We start from the raw sequence: 18,229 nt of genomic DNA, 5'->3' as shown, positions 1-18,229 counted from the left end.
CACGAACTGTCGTCATAGGGGCGCCTGTATTGTAAAACAAATATTTACACTGCCTTGTAGACGCTGTCACAATTGCGCTCAACTTCATTGCAGGTAGCACTTGTTAAACATCCATCATCAGCCATGGTTGATCCACTTCTGGATGAAAACCTCCCGTGATGAGCGATGCAATGTACATGGTGACTTACCGATGTTTACAAATATTTTCCTACTCTCTTAAAATGGTGTCAGTGCATTCGTTCAAGGTTTCGAAAGGGTTTTTATTACATCTAAACATTCATGATTATTATTTAGGCATTTGCACAGTCTACAGAGGCTATTGGAACTCCACTAATCTATTCTAGAATTTGAGTGATCGGTGTTGTCGATAGTTAGAGAAACCTTCCCTAAATCCTGCCTGCTCACTTGGTTGGTCCATCTTAAATTTGCATAACTGTTATCGATTATCCTCGTGAATAATTGATAGATGCACACCAAGATGCTCATGGGTATGTAGTTCTTCTCATCAGTGTTATTACCATCTTTTTTTTTACAATTAATTGAGTCATCATTGCCTGATTGAGGTATTTGGATATCATGCGTTATAGTCATCATATCCATTTTAAATCTAATATATAATCTACTGGGTAGACTTGTGGCGAAATCTTTAGTGCACTGTGCTATTAACCTGGCGAGTTCTGTTCCCACCCACAGCGAACGGTCAGCGACGAGTGATTTCAGAACCAGTCCCTATCCTCCCCTAGGTTAGCACAAGCTTTCAAAAAAAGTACCTGCTATAGTGCGTAAACATTAGCAGTGAGGAGATAAAAGCATGTGCGTATGTCGAAAGTTGCATTCTCTTGCCTGTTTGTGTGTGTGCCCGTGCATTGGGGAAGCGGTAGTGTAGCTGTCAGCGCGCTGCGCCACAAACCCGGCCACCCGAGTTCGATCCGCGCTCACGGTAAACACCAGGGACGATCATCTGACCCGGTCATGGGCCTCCCAAAGGTCGACTCAGCGTCAAATGAATACCTGATGCGGCGTAACAAAACATCGCCCCTGGGGAGACAACGTCGGCCGTGCGTGGCGCTGCACTAACGTGGCTTACCATAGCGGTGCTCGCTAACAGCACTTGCCCCCAAACGTCTGTTAAGGCTACACGGGGGACCTTTATCTTTGTGTGTGTGTGTGTGTGCGCGTGCGTACAGGCCCACTGTGCAACGCGACGCGCGACGAGATCGGCACGTGCTGGCCAGAGAGCGAGGCCGGCCGCACCGTGGCAACTCCTTGTCCCGAGCGCTTCAACGGCGTGCGTTACGACTCCTCCAGTAAGTGGCAGCACGGCGCCCGCCGAACAGGAGTTCACGGCGTTATCTCTCTCAGTCAGAAGATGTTTCTGTTTCATCACCTGCAAAAGGTTTTTTTATGATTTTGTTGCAAATTTATTCTGCTTATTTTTTCGTTTTTCCCACGTTTATCTTGAGGCCATCTTTTCGGGGCTTCCTTGTTGGGTTTTTTGTTTGTTATCATTTAGTCATCGTTTAGTCTAGTTCACTCCTTTTGCGTATTTTAACTGCTACATCGTCAATAAATCTGAGATGATTGATGTTTTCTCCATTTAGATTTCTACTTTTCTTTGACAATAGAATGTCAGTGAACAGAAAAACTCAACACACCCATCAATAACACTGTGTGAGTCTCACATGGAAAAATATGCATAATCTGTGACATTTCAAAAAAATATATTTTTGAAAGTACAACAAATATTTTGTTTCATTATGCTTTTGCACTAATGTCAACACAGAATTGCCCAATTATTTGTTCAAATTTCTATGAACATATTCTACTATCGCTCTGAATAACCTTGGAGAAATGCTATCACCTGGCCTGACTCCCCTGCTAATATCTATTTTGGGACTTTCTTCATGCCATATCAATGGAGCTGTCCCATTGTTTTATCGTTTTTATTTCATAAATGATTTTTTTTTCCATGCCTCGGTTTGCGAGAACTTGAATGAATGCATCAATTTTCACTGAGTCCAATGCCTTTTCAGAGTCCCCAAAGGCCAGATGATGCACAGCTGGCTGTGAGCATTCCGATGGGACATTTCTTCATCTCGTGGCAGGCCGCCGATTGCACAATTCAAATATAATTGGGATGAAAATAAGGAAATGAAAAACTTCACGATTCTGTTTAATTCTCTCCGCAAGCCACGTTAATGGGGAAATGAAGACTCAGCTATCACTCTACCATTAAGGTAGAATGAATATTATGAAGTAATCAGCCCAGCTCTTCCTCTACTAATATATATTACGTTTTACCTTCCTTTTCCTCTTGAGGCCGAGTGTAACTGACCTAGGTAAAGTGCACTTTTCCAGGCATGAGTCTGGGTAAGGTTGATAATGAGCGTGTTTAGTTGGTAAGAAAAGCAAACAACATTTTCAGGCACCCACGAGCTCTCTGTTAGCTTGTGTCTTATTTGAAAAGGGAAACGTGTGGAAAATACAGGGAGATCTACTCGGGCAAGGGTACAAAATGTGAATTTGCACAAAACTATTAAAAACAGCAAGCAAGCAATATATTCTATTATATATTAAAAACGTAGACATGTTTTAAATAAATGTCACGATGCAAATATACTTTTTTCTCTGTTAATAAATGCGTTTAGTTAATAATGATGGTTTGCATCCCTTAATAACAATTTATAATCCACTTCCAGACAAAGGTCTCTCAACTCCATATTAGTAGCAGGGTTTTTGTCATCATACTTCACACACAAGGCCAGTGCAGGTTGGTGAAGGTGAAGAGCATAGACGTGGGAGAATCCAAGTACAGTGCAACAGTGTGTGTTTTAATGATTGTTCATAATGTAGGCCACACAACCTATGACACGTGTAATAGGTTGTAATAGGGGTGCCGCGGTGGCGAGATGTTAACTGCCTCGCCTAGTATACATGAGGCCCATGGGTTCAATCCCGACCCTGATTTGGAGTTTGCATGTTCTCCCCGTGGTCACGTGGATATTTATCCGAATCCTCCGGTTTTTCCCTCCACATTTAGAAACATTCGTTTAAAGTATTTGGCTGCTATAAATGTCCACACGGTAAGCCACTCCGTTGAGCTTTGATTTGTGGCCATGTCGCTTCTGTATATCTCAGTGGGCTATACCTGCTCAAATAATAAGAATCGTTTAGTTTATAGTTTTGCATATGTTGGTCACCCATCTAAACATTATCCAGGCTCAACACAGCTTATCTTCCCAGAGCTGATGACATTGAGTGCATATTCCAGGTAATTATGTCACAGGCAGGGCAGGCTGCTATCGAGGGTTGATTCCAGCAGGCCAGAATTGTAGCAATTTTCTTAAAAACGGACATCCCATATTTAAATAATCTTCCAATCCCACAATCTTACTGGAACTCATATTCGATTTTAATTATGCAATCACGATTCAACGTTAGGAATAATGCGAATTGCCCAGTTCTAGTGACTATACTAGAACATAAATTAAACACAGACACAACAACAAGTAAAAAAATATCCTCTATATAGCATATCAAACGATGAACTAAACTATTTTTATTCTAGCAGGTAAGGCCCACTGAGTTTATATAGCTCTCTTTCAGAAGCAACCTGGCCATAAATGATAGCTCAACAAAGTGGCTTATCACGTGAACATTTATAGCAGCCAAATTAATCTAAGCGCACATCGATCATAAATGTGGAGGGGAAAAAACGGAAGACCCAGAGGGAAATCCACGCAACTACGGGGAGAGGGAACAACTCCAAATATACAGCAGACGTCAGGGTCGGGATCGAACAATTCAACGTCCTGTATACCAGGCGAAGAAGTTAACAACATCTCTACACCGTAGCACAAGTGTTCTTAGCGAGTAGCACCTATGAAGGCCGGCACAAGGAACGAAGGGGTGTGTGGTCAACATCACGTTCGACTGCCTTTGTCTCCAAAATGGCCATGTTTTTTACATACCACAACAGGTACTCATTTAAGGCTGAGTCGACCTAGAGGAGGCCCAGGACCAGTTGAGATATTCGTCAGCGTTATTGGTCGTGAGCGGAAATCTGACACGAGTCGCCAGGTTCACAGCACACTCCATTCTCCGCTGCACGACTGCACATCGCAAAGACCCCCTGTATAACCATTAACAGACTGTTGGGTCAAGTGCTGTTAGCAATCACCTATGATAGACACACGAGCACACACACAAGTACCCAAACACACGCAGCGTAAGCCAGTATGACACTTTAAATAGAAATGTAACAAGTGCTGCAATGCAAACATTTAAGAGAATGTGATTTTTGAGTCCAAATATACACTGCGACATGGGAAGACAAATGGCACGAAAATCACAAACAGAACAGAACGACCTAATGGGAAGTGACAATGGAAAAACAAATAATAATAGAAAAGCACCTGTCATGGGAATGAGGATTAGGAACTCATTCCCATCACAAATTTGAAACTGCAGAGCAGTGTCTGATTTGCTGTGAAAACCTCTATGTTTGTGAATCATTCGAAGTGCCTTTATTTTGAGGTCGGCTCATAATACAATTTAGTTTCATGAACCAGGGCAGGGATGGCACATGCCTGTAATTCAGCACTGCCTAGGCGAGGGTTGGTGGTGTACACAGATGTCGTGAAACTCCCTTCCCATCGGCGTCAAGGTGCCATACCCGAGCTTGTCAGGAGGATACCGTGGAGGAAACGTGGACCCCCACCTGTTCCATCATCTGTATAGGTTTTCTCTGCGTAAACCCTGACAGGCGTGGCTATGCTCAGGGTGCCCTGGTTTCCTCCCAAATGTAAAATCACTCATTAATTCGCTGAGACAAAATATATTCATATGTAGAGAACTGTAGAGCTTGGGCAATTGTTGGTGCCAGTTCACTTCCTGGCTGCCTTTCATCTTGTCTGTGGTTTCTCAGCAATTGTGAGATACAATTTGCATGGTCGCCAATGCTATATAAAATTAAAAATTATAAGTATTATAATTATGATCATATCCTGGGTGGTAGTGCCATGGTGAAAGCACATTGCTCACAGTCCTGTTTGAAGTTCAAATCCTGGTGAGGGATCGACTCAGCCTATCATCCATCTGGTTATTGTAAAATAAGTTTTTAAAAAGTTGTATCACATAAAGAGATTAAACAATTATGGGTTTGTGGTATGTAAACCCGACTGAGATGAGCACCACTCCTGAGAGGAGATGGAGCAATGAATTGAGTGATGATGTCAGCGCGTGTGCAGGCGCTAAGGTGGATTATTAAATTTAGGATTGCGAAAAGATGGTAGGAGTTTGCGGAGGCCTTCATCCAGCAGAAAACTGACCATGGCTGATGAGGATAATGATGTGAGCTCCATGCCAGTTGCTTTTTCGATCAGAGAGACACTTTTTCTCTGCTATTGTCATAACTATACAGCTACCGGGGCTTAATCAATCTAACTAATGATTGTTCCCACCCGGATAAAATGGACATTGCTTTCTAAGCGTTACCCATCACCTCTCTACCATTACCATTACAATGGCCTCCTTCAGCGCTGACATCTTACTGCAGGCTGCACATTGTGGGGAGGGGGCACCTCGGTCTCACCACTGCTCGTGTAGAAAGGACACTGTACAGATGAGCGCCCTTGTTGCTCTATTACGCATGCTTGTAAGTGGATAACTGCATACGTGTCAACCCATATGGTTTACCCCGTATTCTTGTGCAGGTAAATTTAGTTTTTAGGTCCATACGGCATACAGCCGTTTCAGTATGGGCGACAAATGTTCGCCTATTTGTGCTTCTTGCTTGTGATGGCACTTTGCAGGATGAACGTTGAGATTTATAAGGGCACGCGGTGACCAATAAGGTCTGAATTGGTCTGTAATAAGGTAGGCCCTGATAAGGGGTTGACAGGAATGTAACTGTGTCACAACACCAGAATGAACCTTCACCAGGAGCAAGCGAGATATTAGAAGGCTGTCGAACATTTACGTGCGCTGCCCGTGGTTCAATAGAGTTATCGTTGGTAACAAATCCAGACATTTGAATATTTGTTTTATATTTGTGAACACAATTGATGAACAAAAAACGGAGCACATTGTTCAATTGAGAACTCTGAGGTGAAAAAATTAGGGTGTTAAATTAAGGGCATTACATGCTTTCGAGCTGCTATAAAGCCATAGAATATGACTATTATACATCCAAGGATCAAGTGGATTTGATATATAATCAAGGCTATACTCTTTGGTTATTTCAGTAAAGTCACAGGAATGGCTCATTTCCACCAATTGGCTCGGGGCTCATAAGAGAGGTTTTTGGGTTGATCACGTAAATATGCGTCGTTAAACCTGCCACCACCAGACACAACTTGAATTATACATTTTGTGTGCTTACTTTCCAACACACCGGTGTGCTGTACTCATAGCGAATTACTACGTTTTGTTTACGTGACAAACCTTACTAATTGGATGTGTCGGGTGGTGGCGGGCTTAACGACGCATTTATATTTACGCGATCTCACCCAAAAACCTCTTGTGAATATTGGTCGCGAAAGCCTACTTCGTGTTAAACTGGCTCAGGGCTGTCAGTGGAGATGAATGCCACCATTTTCTCATTGGAACAAGGAGATGATTGAACCGCATCTGATCCACGACCAGGATTTGAATTCATGACCCTTCTAATTGTGAACTTGGCAACGTGCCTCAGCACCACCCGGCTTGTTAGGCTCCCAGAGAAAGTGTAAAAAGCGTAATTAACAAATAAACATCCGAACGTGCTGTACGCAGCTGCCAGCAGAATATACCCACCGCAGATCGAGCGCATTCCCGTAGTAGTTTTTTTTTCATAGCAATCCATAATGTCCCAGCAATTAAAGTCATTACGTTCCCACGCAATCACATGCAGGGAAGGTGCCTTCAAGCAACACTGGTGGCAGCAATTTTACCAAGTTTAGAAACAAACTGAAATTATTCTAAATGCTCTTTGGCAGTTGCTTCAGAGACTGGTAATGCAAGTTGCGCAAGTGCATTCTGTAATTGTGTGTAACATTACATTAGTCTCCCACGAAGGACAAATGGGAATGCTGTTGGGGCTTCTATTGCACTTTCACCCTTTTACAAGTCATTTTCAGCTAAATGTCCAGTGGGTGGAACCTTGGGGGAAGTTTATGGGCAGGTTCATGCCAGGGCACGCACATCTTGCAATTCAACGTAATTGCCAATTAAAGTTCACTTTTTCAAGGCCACACGGGCGTAACGTAGACTTGCTTTGTTGAACTTTAGAACGTATTAAGTGAATGTTACATGATCTGGCAGCGAATCAGGGACAGGGCGAAGCATCTGTGTGATGATGATGATGGTGATAACAATACTTACGGAAATTATTTATTTTGGATACAGCCTTTATGCCGGGGCGCCTCGGAGTGCTTGACACGTGATCTCAACATATTTGAAAGGGCACCCCTGGTGGCAGCTGCCCCTGCGGGCACAGCGTGACTCATCGCCTAGACTGCAGTCAGCGATTATCCATAATTCAGTTATTTCTTGGGTCTGATCGCGTAAATATATAAATGTGCCATTAAACCCACCAACACCCGAAACAGCCAATTAGTAAGGTTTGTCGCGTAAGCAAAACGTGCCAATTCGTCACTAGTACAGCACACCGGTGTGTTGGAGAGCCAAGCCACAACATTTACAATCTGAGTACGACGTTTCACCAGTTATTACAACTAGCTTCATCAGGCGACAGCCAGACTCGTGGAGAAGTTCTCCTGTTTCGTCCCTTAAATAGAGGCGTAGATGTGGTGACATCACTTGTGTCCTCTTCTTGTGCCAAGTGGAGGAGGGGGGGGGGTTAATGAACGCATATAAATGACTATGGGTATCCATTGCCGTTTAGGTTATTTATATAGTGATCACCGTACATTATGCATGCACTTCTTGTCGATTGTGTGTACATAAATAGCCCTACCAATGGTAATCCCTATTGAATTATATTGAAGTATAGTGACCTGTATAGGCATGCGTTAGTTGATGAGTCGCTTCTAAGCCTGTAGTGATCTGAACGGTTACAATTATTTTTATTTCTCTGAATTTCGATAGATTCTCTAATTAGTCTTGGCCAGTAGTAACTAATTTTGCACAAAACTTCAACATTATCAAAATCAATTGAATGTCCTTGTTGGCACGCGTGTTCTGCTGCTGTTGACAGTTCTATTTGGGAATATTTAATATTTCTCTGATGTTCTTTTATTTTCGTGCTGACCATTCGTTCTCTTTGCCCAACATAGCATTTGCCACAAGTGAAATTAATCCGGTGCATCTTTTGGAGCAGATATATTCATTTCTGTTTATGTAACGTGCCAAATCTGACTCGGATGTTTTTTTTCCCAAACATCTGGCTAGTTTATCAATTACTAACGCAATGTACGGTTTTCATAGTTTTAATTACTTGGTCAGTTTCAATGCTCGTGTTATTTGATTTGGTTTTGGCATCCAATGCCCTGTTGATTTGTGCATCATTGTAAACGTTCAATTGCACCGCTGCTTTAAAAAAAATTATTTAACTACTCAGACTATCACCATCAGACACTTGTTTTAGCCCGATGTATGAACGTCTTGATGATAGCGGATTTCTGTGCAGGGTGATGGTGTGACTCTGCATTCAGATAGGCGTCAGTATGCGTTTTCTTTTGGTTAACGCTGGGTGTTATTTTACCTTTTCGACCGTGTCCGAGCAGAATATCCAGAAATGGTAGAGTTCTGTCAGCTTCCACTTGCATGGTGAACTGGATGGATGGGTTTTACGAGTTGAGATGATTTAGAAATTAATTAAGTGTATCGTTGCCATGTGGCGAGACCACCAATGTGTGATCCACACATCTAAACCAAGCAGAGGGTTTTAGTGTGCTTTAAGCAATTGCTTTTGTTTAAAACATCTTCCATGTACAAATTCGCTATCACATGAGACAAAGGAGAACCCATTGCTGCGCCTTCCTTTTGTTTTGTTTTTTCAAGAAGTATTCTTTCCACAAGAAATGGGCGTTCGGATAGCTACAGACTAAGTGCTGCTTGGAAGCAACGCAATAGATAGGAGGGTACAAGAACAACGGGCTTGCATAATGCATAATGTACGTTGATTACCATATAAATAACACAAACAGCAATGGATACCCATAATTATTTATATGCATTCATTAATCCCCCCCCCCCCAACTTTGCGCAAGAAGAGTGCACAATTGTTGTCGCCTGATGAAGCTAGTTGTAATTACTGGTGAAACGTCGTACTCAGATTGTAAATGTTGTGGCTTGGCTCTCCCAACGCACCGGTGTGCTGTACTAGTGACGAATTGGCATGTTCTGTTTACGTGACAAACCTTACTAATTGGCTGTGCTGTGTCGGGAGGTGGCTGGTTTCACCACACATTTATATATTTACGCGATCTAACCCAAAAAAAACCTGTATTATGGATGATATTGGTCGCGAAAACCTACGACGGGAAGGCCATGGTGAATATCACCATGTCCTTCCCATCGTACAACTTCTTTAGAGCATGTAATGTTTATGAAAAAACCCTCTGACCTATTTCGTTCCATGAACAAACATAAAGCAAAACAAATTGTCCGTGCCAGCATCCAGACAAATATATAACGGCTTTGTGTTTTATGAAAGGGCTTTTATTTTTGTTTTGCTAGTACATGCACCCTCATGGCCTATTTTTCCACTACAGCTGAAATATATACTTATTTAACCATTTAATGATGCCAAAATTGCGCGATTTTTAGTTTGACACGTAACTACACAAGCAAACGTTCAACTTCTGTCATTATTAATAACGATCCTTGTAAGCTGTGCTAAAAAAAAATACGTTAAAATGTTCTGCTAGCTGCAAATGCACGCCGTGCCGCTGTTGCGGAACCGTCGCACAAACTCCACACAGAGGCTCCCCTTAATGTATTCCAAACGCACCGCTGTGCGATTCCCAACCTTTCTACGCTAAGAGGGTTTCCAGTAGATGGCAGTATGGCAAGTAGGTTCGCTGATCATTCCATATGGACTTTTGAGCATTGTCTCTTCGTTTACAGGAGTTCTTTTCCAGAAATCTGTCCCCTATATCCACGTGCAAGAATACTCGCTAAAGATTTGGCATTGCTCTGCTGAAGCCCCCAAGGCAAAATAACCATTGAGCTTTAAAGAGGTTTAATCAACTTCAGTTTAAGCAAAGCCTGCCTCTAGTTGTGGAGTGGGAATACGCGTTATGACACCACGGATGCTTTTTTTTGTAGTTCCACGAAGCAAACATTGCAGATGTCAACATGTTTTCTAAAACATCCTCAAGAAGACTAGCTTACATTTTTTTCTCTACCACATTTGCACAATGCCAAAGAGCTGCACCCATTACAAAGTTGAAATGTTCCCGAGTGTACGAGTCTCTTTTATGACATTGGCAGCATCATTTGCATTCCGACTGAGCCTTAATGATCACCTCCATCATCATCATCATACATCGCCATCTCTCACGATCCTGCAATGTAATAATCCATTTCACGGCTGCACACAAACTGACTTCACTCGCTGACGGGTGTCCTGTCAAATGCATTCCATTCCATGGCTACCATTCCATCACTATGCATGACGAATAGGCCACCGTCCCGTCAAGCAATGTCCTGAGTATAGCCACTTATAGTTCAGAACAGTTTGAACAATGTGATTAACCTGCGTTTGTTGTGTGTCTCAAAGTAAGCATCTCTCTATGCTTATTTGTGCCCATTTCAGTTTTATTTTTCTGATACTGCTTTATACATTTTGGCCCTTCAAAACGTGACCAATATTCATGAAATTTGAACTTGATCTACGGTGGAATTATTAGACTTTATTTTGCTTTTCTTTTGTAATCAGCTGATAAACTTTGTAAGTACTGCCATTTAGAAAGCACATGCAATATGTAGTATTTACTTTACCAGAGACGAATTTAAATGAATGGGATATGGATGGAAACAATGGTATACCTGATATTGTAACAAATCAGAAACCCAGGCAGGGCCATGTTAGATTCTGGGTACTTAGTCTAATAATTCCTCTGTCATGGGAAACATTACAAACCCAGCAGCTTGAGTGTGATTCCTTGCTACAGTTAATATCAGCCATGAGTGATATCTGAATCAGTCCTGGGCTCCCCTTCACCAATATGCACTGACTAGCATGGTGAAGTATGGTCAATCTTATCTACTTCCGCCCCCTGCATCACAAAGCTTCAGTTTGAACTCCAGGTTACTTCCCAGCCCACAGCCCGCCCCCACACTCACCATGCCCCTCCCCTCTAGCCTTCCCCCGCAACTGTATAATTCCTTGTCACAGCCATCTCTTAGACACACTTAAGCGGTTGCGCTTTTGCTACGTTGTCCCCACCTGAAGACGGACGCTTGTGTTGCGTCCGAAACGTCATTATTTAATTTAGTTGTTTTCATTTTTTATTTATTTTATTTTTTACCTACGTGACTTTACCGAAAAAACCAAAGAGTATGGTCAATCTACCTCCATTGCCAACATGGTATAGAGAGGCTTTTGTACAGTAGATTGACAAAAGGCTGTTAAATGAAAAAAACATATTTTATTCAGTCTGGATTAACGGTCGAAAAAAAAGCCTTGCGAGTCGGCCTAAATTTATGGGAAAAGTAGCCATTGTCAAAATGTAACATGGAATCGTCAGTCAAGATATGGCCAATCATTTTTAAAAGTTTGATTTTCAATACCTGATACGGTCAATTCAAGGATTTTAAAAGCGTGTGTTTAGGTATGTTTTCAACTCCGTATCTGTGTTCAATTTATTTTGCACCATACATAGTCAACCGTGCTAATCAGAGGTGCGATGAGCACCTGTTTAATTACGTAGTTAATGTTGACATTTCGTGCACAGTACGTTATAAATCAAGACTATGTTGAAGGACAAGACTACGTATTGAGCATGTCCAACAAGTTTCAATAACGAACACCAAATCGGTGACAGCCACTTAATATTCAGCTCATTTTATTACCGTCTTACTATATTTGTCACGTTAAAACACACAAACCACCAGTGGCAGAATACTTAATTCACATGACAAAGGCCACTCTCTCCGTAGAAAGAAAAGCAACACTGTTGGTATAGCACAACAGAATTTTGAAGTAGATTGCATATTCTGTGATTTTAATGTGTAACCTTATTTTTCTAGTCTAGAGCTCAATCACGGCACCATGCAGACACCGCATTGCGACCTCTACGTGTCAATGCTTACCTATTTCTTACATTGCCTCTCGATCTGCATTCGCTACTGAAAAGGAAAATCAGCCCCGAATATGCCTACGACTGACTACTGGAATTCACCATGAATGGGCCCAATTCCACCAGATCTCAGATGCTAAGCGGGTTTGTGCCTGGTTAGCACTCGGATGGGAGACTGCCTGGGAATGCTCGATTCTGTGGTGTTGACCTGTGAGGTGGCCAGAAGGCAGCAGGGCGATATATTCTTGAATCGATCTGTGCGGAGATTTGTGTGTTACACGCTTAAATGCAAAGATTTTTGGGGCATCACGGTGGCGAGATGTTAACTACCTCGCCTGGTATGCAGGAGGTTGTGTGGTCGATCCCAAAGCCTGACGCCTGCTGTATATTCGGAGTTCGCATGTCTCCCTCCCCGTGGTCGTGTCATATTATTATTTGTGGTCAGGTCGCTTTTGAAATAGAGCTATATCGCTCAGTGGGCCTTACCGGGTAAATAAAAAAAATTGTGTAATATTGTTTAATCGTATGCGCAGTGGATATTTTCCTTTTTCTCTGATTTTTTTCCTCCACATTAAGTTAAACTATCCGTAACGGAATTGACTAAAACATCCTCAATTAAGGACCATCCCAAAGAAGAGTCTTGACAACTCAATGAGACTTTCATGGGTAAATGAAGGCAATTCATCATTTGTTCTTTTACTAATTTCTGCATTGCAGCCGAGGTTTGTTGGTGTGATGCTTTGTATTAATTTTTACAGTTGCATAATGAAGCCTCTGAAGTGTTTGTGTTTTAAACGTGCCTCCTCCGGTCGGCATGATTAGACCGCACAGTGTGTGCTTATCTTCATGGAGTGTTGCTTCGCCAAATATAATGCCACGGTGACACCGTTCTTTTGTTACATAATATATGCCACATTGTTAATTTGGAGTGGCAGGGTGGGTGCAACGGTAACACTCGTGCCTCTCACAGCAGCTTAGATTCGATTCCCTATTTGTGTTTTCTCCCTGTTCCGCATGGGTTTCTGCCGGGTTCTCTAATGTCCTCCCAAGGCTTTGAAAATGCAAACAATGTAATTGGTATTGGCCAAACATTCCAACGATGCTGAAAATGTACCTGCAAATTACTCAATTTGGATTACACCCAGCATAATTGGCAGGACCCTCGTGAAAACATTGTCTTGAGACTTACTCTTTGGCTCTTTCGGTAAAGTCACGATTGCTATCGCGATTTTCACCTGAAGACTGAACGCTTGTGTTGCGTTCGAAACGTCGTGATTTATTTTATTTTATTTTTCTACCTACGTGACTTTACCGAAAGAACCAAAGAGCATGGATTCCTGCAGTCACGAAAGCTTCAAATCAGTCTTGAGACTTGGTGAATGTTTCCAGGGTAAACGATGTGTGGACTGATTAATTATATTCATTTCAGCAAATGTGCTGCGTAGTATAAAACACAACGATTAAAACGAGGATTCCCAATGTTCGACCCAAGCATTGGATATTGCTCATGTGTATCTGGGCTGCTGAGCCATGCGAAGAAATTATATTTTCCAATGGCAGGTGGCAAATAACTGCAACCACTGTTCCCCTAAAAATAGGGAGGGGAATAACAACGTACCATCGTGCTTTAAACTTGCAGACGTACATATATTTCGAAATCATTTGACGTAAAATAAACTTTGCTTGTGCTGCACAAAGCAAAAAATTGTAATACCGTTGGTAAACACAAAAAAAAAACTGGCAAATGTCACAACACAAGACACACTGGGTCAGAGTACATAACTCTATTGATGTTAACAAAATAATTTGCACACTTATTTTTAAATGTGTCCTAACAATTACTTAACCGACGTGAAGTAACATGTTATGATCGTATTTATGTTCTATGGGTCTGAACACAGACTGTTCAGGAATATGCCAAATGTGTATGTACAGTATGTATGTTGAACTTCTTTCGCACCGTACGTAGCCAACTGTGCTAATCGGAGGTGCGGGGACAGACAACAAACTAAACACAAATATTGTCCCAATCGTAGATACAACCAGGCAGTGCTGTGGCAAGTACCAATTGGATGTTCAACTAAGCCCATCATCACTCTCCAGGGTCGATAAAATCCATGCCACCTTTGTGGGGACGTCAAGAGCACTCATATGGAGAGTGCTGCAGAGACACAGAGTTTGTACTCTTGACTCAGGGGCACCCTTTGGCCAGTGGGAAACTGTTCAATTGACTGGATAAGAAGTGAACATCAGAAGAAAAAAAAACGTTAATTGGCTGAAAACATCTTCAGAGCTTGGACAATTGTTAATACTCGCTCAATGCCTGGCTGCCTCCAAGCTTGTGTGCGGCTTCTCAGCGAAGATGAAATGCTATTTTTCAGGAATGCCCATGCTATGTAAATAACTAAACATCGGTATTACTTATTAGGTATAGCCCCTTGTCATTCCACTACCGGGTGAAGATCTCCTCTCCATGCTGTGTCAGTCATGGGGGCTGTTTTACCATACTTCACGCTAGCTAGTTGGGATCAAAGTATCAGGTTTGGTTCCGATTTCACTCACCATCATCGGTTGGGAATCGAACTCAGGTTATCGGGTTCTTGCGCAGCACGTAACATAAACCGCGGCACCACCATTTCTCCACAAACGTGCAACACCAATAAAAAACGGTTCATTGTTATTAGTTTCAGCCCATTGCCAAAGTTATTACACCGCATTGACGAAAGGAAACATTTTACGAGAAGAAACACAAAATACTTGCGTCTAATCCAAAAAGTGCATCTTTCACCATAGTCGAATCATTCCATTCGTGAATGCTCACATTGCGATGGCGGTGGGTTGGCTTCCCAGGTTAATGCGCCATGTCCTGAAGCGTGCTGATACAGCAACTCTTAAGTCCTGCTTTTTCGAGCCCCGAGGCAGATGAGAAGAAAAATACGCGAACGTTGTCTTCTCGGTTTATGAAACTAAACAAAAGCTTCTCGGCACAGCGATTATTATGGCGTGAGCCCCGGCGACGAAATTCGCCGTGCGGATTGGACGACGTGAGTTGAAGCAAAATTAAATTTCGCACTTTCTTTTAGGCCGCACTCGGCGACTGGGAGTTACTATTGCATCGAAACAAACCAATATTTGACAATTAATTAGCGAAATTAAGCGCGCGACCAAATTGAATGTGAGAGCGGTGGGTTTTTTTGTGTGTGTGCGGTCATTGACGACTGGGGTGTAACATTTTCCTCATTGCACCCGATAACGCAGATTAATCACCGGTGGTTGTCCGGATTTGAACCCAGGATATCCCTGCAGTGCCAGCTCAGCGCTCTGACCTCGGAGCCACCCAGCCACCTCAACAAAATCTGAATACTCTACTACTTCGAGTATTTCATTGTTTTTTTTTAATTCTCGCATGAATCAAACGCCTGCTGACATCGTCATTCTTGCATTTTCATTTGCGTTATTATCCTTCAGAATAAGAGGCACTAATAGTAAAATGTTATCACCTGGTAACTGCAGAGAACAGAACTGTGATTTAATATCGTGGACTTTTCTGCATTTATTGGTGACCAGTCTGAGGCCATTAACTCAGTATTCCTCGGAATCCAATTTGATCACGTTTAACGATATCAGTGGTGCCAACTGAATGCTTTGACACGGCGATTATGAGCCCCCCCCCCCCCCCCCAAGACAAACATACATTTGTATCTGAGCATGCTGGATGTAATTTCAAGTCAAACATCGTACCCATGTGCATGTTGTGAGATTCCTCTCCAACAACAACACAAACACTGATGTTGGTGGTGGTGGTGGTGCAGCTGAAGCAGTAACATATTTGGCCACATTTGATTCCTGTGACACTTGCATTAATTGTCTGCGCTAGGTGGAGGAGGGCTTACGACACATTTTCACGCGACCAAAACCCAAAAGAAACCCAGTAACAATCGGATACATTTGTACTCATTATCCTTGCTGGCTCACGAAACCCACAACGCAATGCTCCTGTCGGATGTGTTCCGTCTCTCCCTCTGCACAGAGAGTGTGATCCGTGAGTGCCTGGCAAATGGCACGTGGGCACAGCGCTCCAACTACTCCCTGTGCAAGCCAATCATCGACACCAAGGTCAGTGTGTGCTCTGTCCCTCATTACACACTTTACCAGCAATACATTGTTTTGTTTTTTTGCATTAAACAATAACAACAACGATATATACGGAGGGAAACCAGGGTCCGAGTACACAACAGCAGGATGTTAATTCTAGATTTGAAGCTTTCGTGACTGCAAGGATTCATATTCTTAGGTTTTTTCGGTAAAGTCACGTAGGTAATTTTTTATTTTTTACCTACGTGACTTTACCGAAAAAAACTAAGAATATGAAACAACAGGATGGCTGGGATACACGTGTACATCGAAATGCGATCCTTATTCATTATTAATTAGCATCGTCGCCCATGGAAAGTATACCACCAGCCTGACACATTGAATTGGGTGCAAAGAGAGAGACGGTGTGTGGTGGGGGGGGAGGAATAGCACGAGAGAGAGAGGAGAAAGGGGAAATAAGTATAACCCGTAAAAACAAAGTTTTTCACTATAAATCCTTTATATGCGTGGCGGCTAGAGTCCTCTCGTCCTCTGGCTTGAGATGGCTGCCACCTATGGGTCAGATGATTGTCTGCCAGTATTAAGCAATTGGTAATTAAATATTTAATTTGTTTTCCCTAAACAGTGTAAAATTTGGGGAAAAAAATTTCACGAACATTAATTGTCTCGCACAACGAGTCTGTGTGCAAAATGTCAGCTCGATTGGATCACGGGGAGTGGGTTAAAAAACGACCGAAAGATTTGCACGGTCGTAAGCAAGCAAGCAAGCACGCAAGCAAGCAAGCAAGCGAACTTAATATAAAGGATTTAAAAATGGAAAAGGGTGATGTGCAGTGAATGTATGGTGGGGTGAACTAACCTAGAGGCCTTGAGTCTGAGCGGATCTGTGCACGAATCTGTGAAAGTAGTGCTGGGGTATTTCTGAAACGGTGTTAATTTTGAAGTTGCCTGCCGACTGCCAAATTGCTTTCACGGACACGTGCAACCAACACGACAGTCCCCTCCAACGTGGATATATGAAAAACTGAGATAGTTGAAAACTCAATGTCGACAATGGTGTGTGGCCTTTAAAGGAAAACGATACACAAGTCGTGGTTTCGGACAATGGCCGTTCTATCGTTGCGGCATGTTGTTATTTGTGCACCACCGCCAATGCAGAATCACCAAATAAGTTATTAAATAGTCGAGTCTGGAAGGCTGCATCCGTGCATTGATTAACGTGAACCCTTGCACTCATGATATATACACATCGGACGAGGTGTTTAACAATGAATGTTTGACGTTTATACATAAAATGAGATGCCGCCAAATCACCACACTTGTTTAAAATGAATCTATTCTTGAACGGAACTCATCGCCCTGAATCATAACACATCATCACATCGGTGGGGGGCTGCATGGCGGATGAATCGTTGTGTTTAGGCTGAAGTTTAATTTAAATTAAAAAAAGTCCAATCGCTTCACTTGATTACCACCTTTCACATGCATAGGTGCGTTGACATCGAGTGCAATTCAAGTCATTGAGTGTCATCTGTAGATATAATACGCAGGAGGTCTCTTTCTCTTTCATAGACACCGCTTGGAACAATCACTGGCCGCCTTTGATGGGAATCCATCACTTCGATCACATTTCACTTTCATTACACCTGCCTGTTAAAGTGATCGCCATTTTCTTTAATAGAGTTAATTAAATTAAACCTCACATTCGCAGTCATTCAAATCTCTGTACAGCGACCTATCGCTCACTGGCAAAGATAATTGTTTCATGGAATAGCCCCACCAATAATGAGTACGGCATATTCTCAGATTAACACGATCCATTGTAACTTACATGACGACGTTAGCCCCGCACCTGATCGTCCCACAGTGATGACATCACCTTTATT

General features: G+C 42.4%; 1 protein-coding gene across 3 annotated transcripts in view; it reads left to right on the top strand.

Moving 5' to 3' along the window:
• LOC133355939 (corticotropin-releasing factor receptor 2-like) overlaps window positions 1–18,229 on the top strand; it is a 104,118-nt gene that overhangs the window by 55,005 nt on the left and 30,884 nt on the right. For all 3 annotated transcript variants that reach the window (XM_061573386.1, XM_061573395.1, XM_061573378.1), the window contains exons 3-4: window positions 1,188–1,307; window positions 16,279–16,364. In XM_061573386.1, the coding sequence (XP_061429370.1) occupies window positions 1,188–1,307; window positions 16,279–16,364 (206 nt within the window). The remainder of the gene's footprint in view (window positions 1–1,187; window positions 1,308–16,278; window positions 16,365–18,229) is intronic.

The sequence above is a fragment of the Lethenteron reissneri genome, chromosome 7 (genome assembly GCF_015708825.2).
Source record: "Lethenteron reissneri isolate LAM-NWPU_2019-01 chromosome 7, ASM1570882v1, whole genome shotgun sequence".
Taxonomy (NCBI): domain Eukaryota; kingdom Metazoa; phylum Chordata; class Hyperoartia; order Petromyzontiformes; family Petromyzontidae; genus Lethenteron; species Lethenteron reissneri.
The sequence above is the reverse complement of the archived record's forward strand: the minus strand, read 5'-3'. Positions and strand labels throughout refer to the sequence as shown.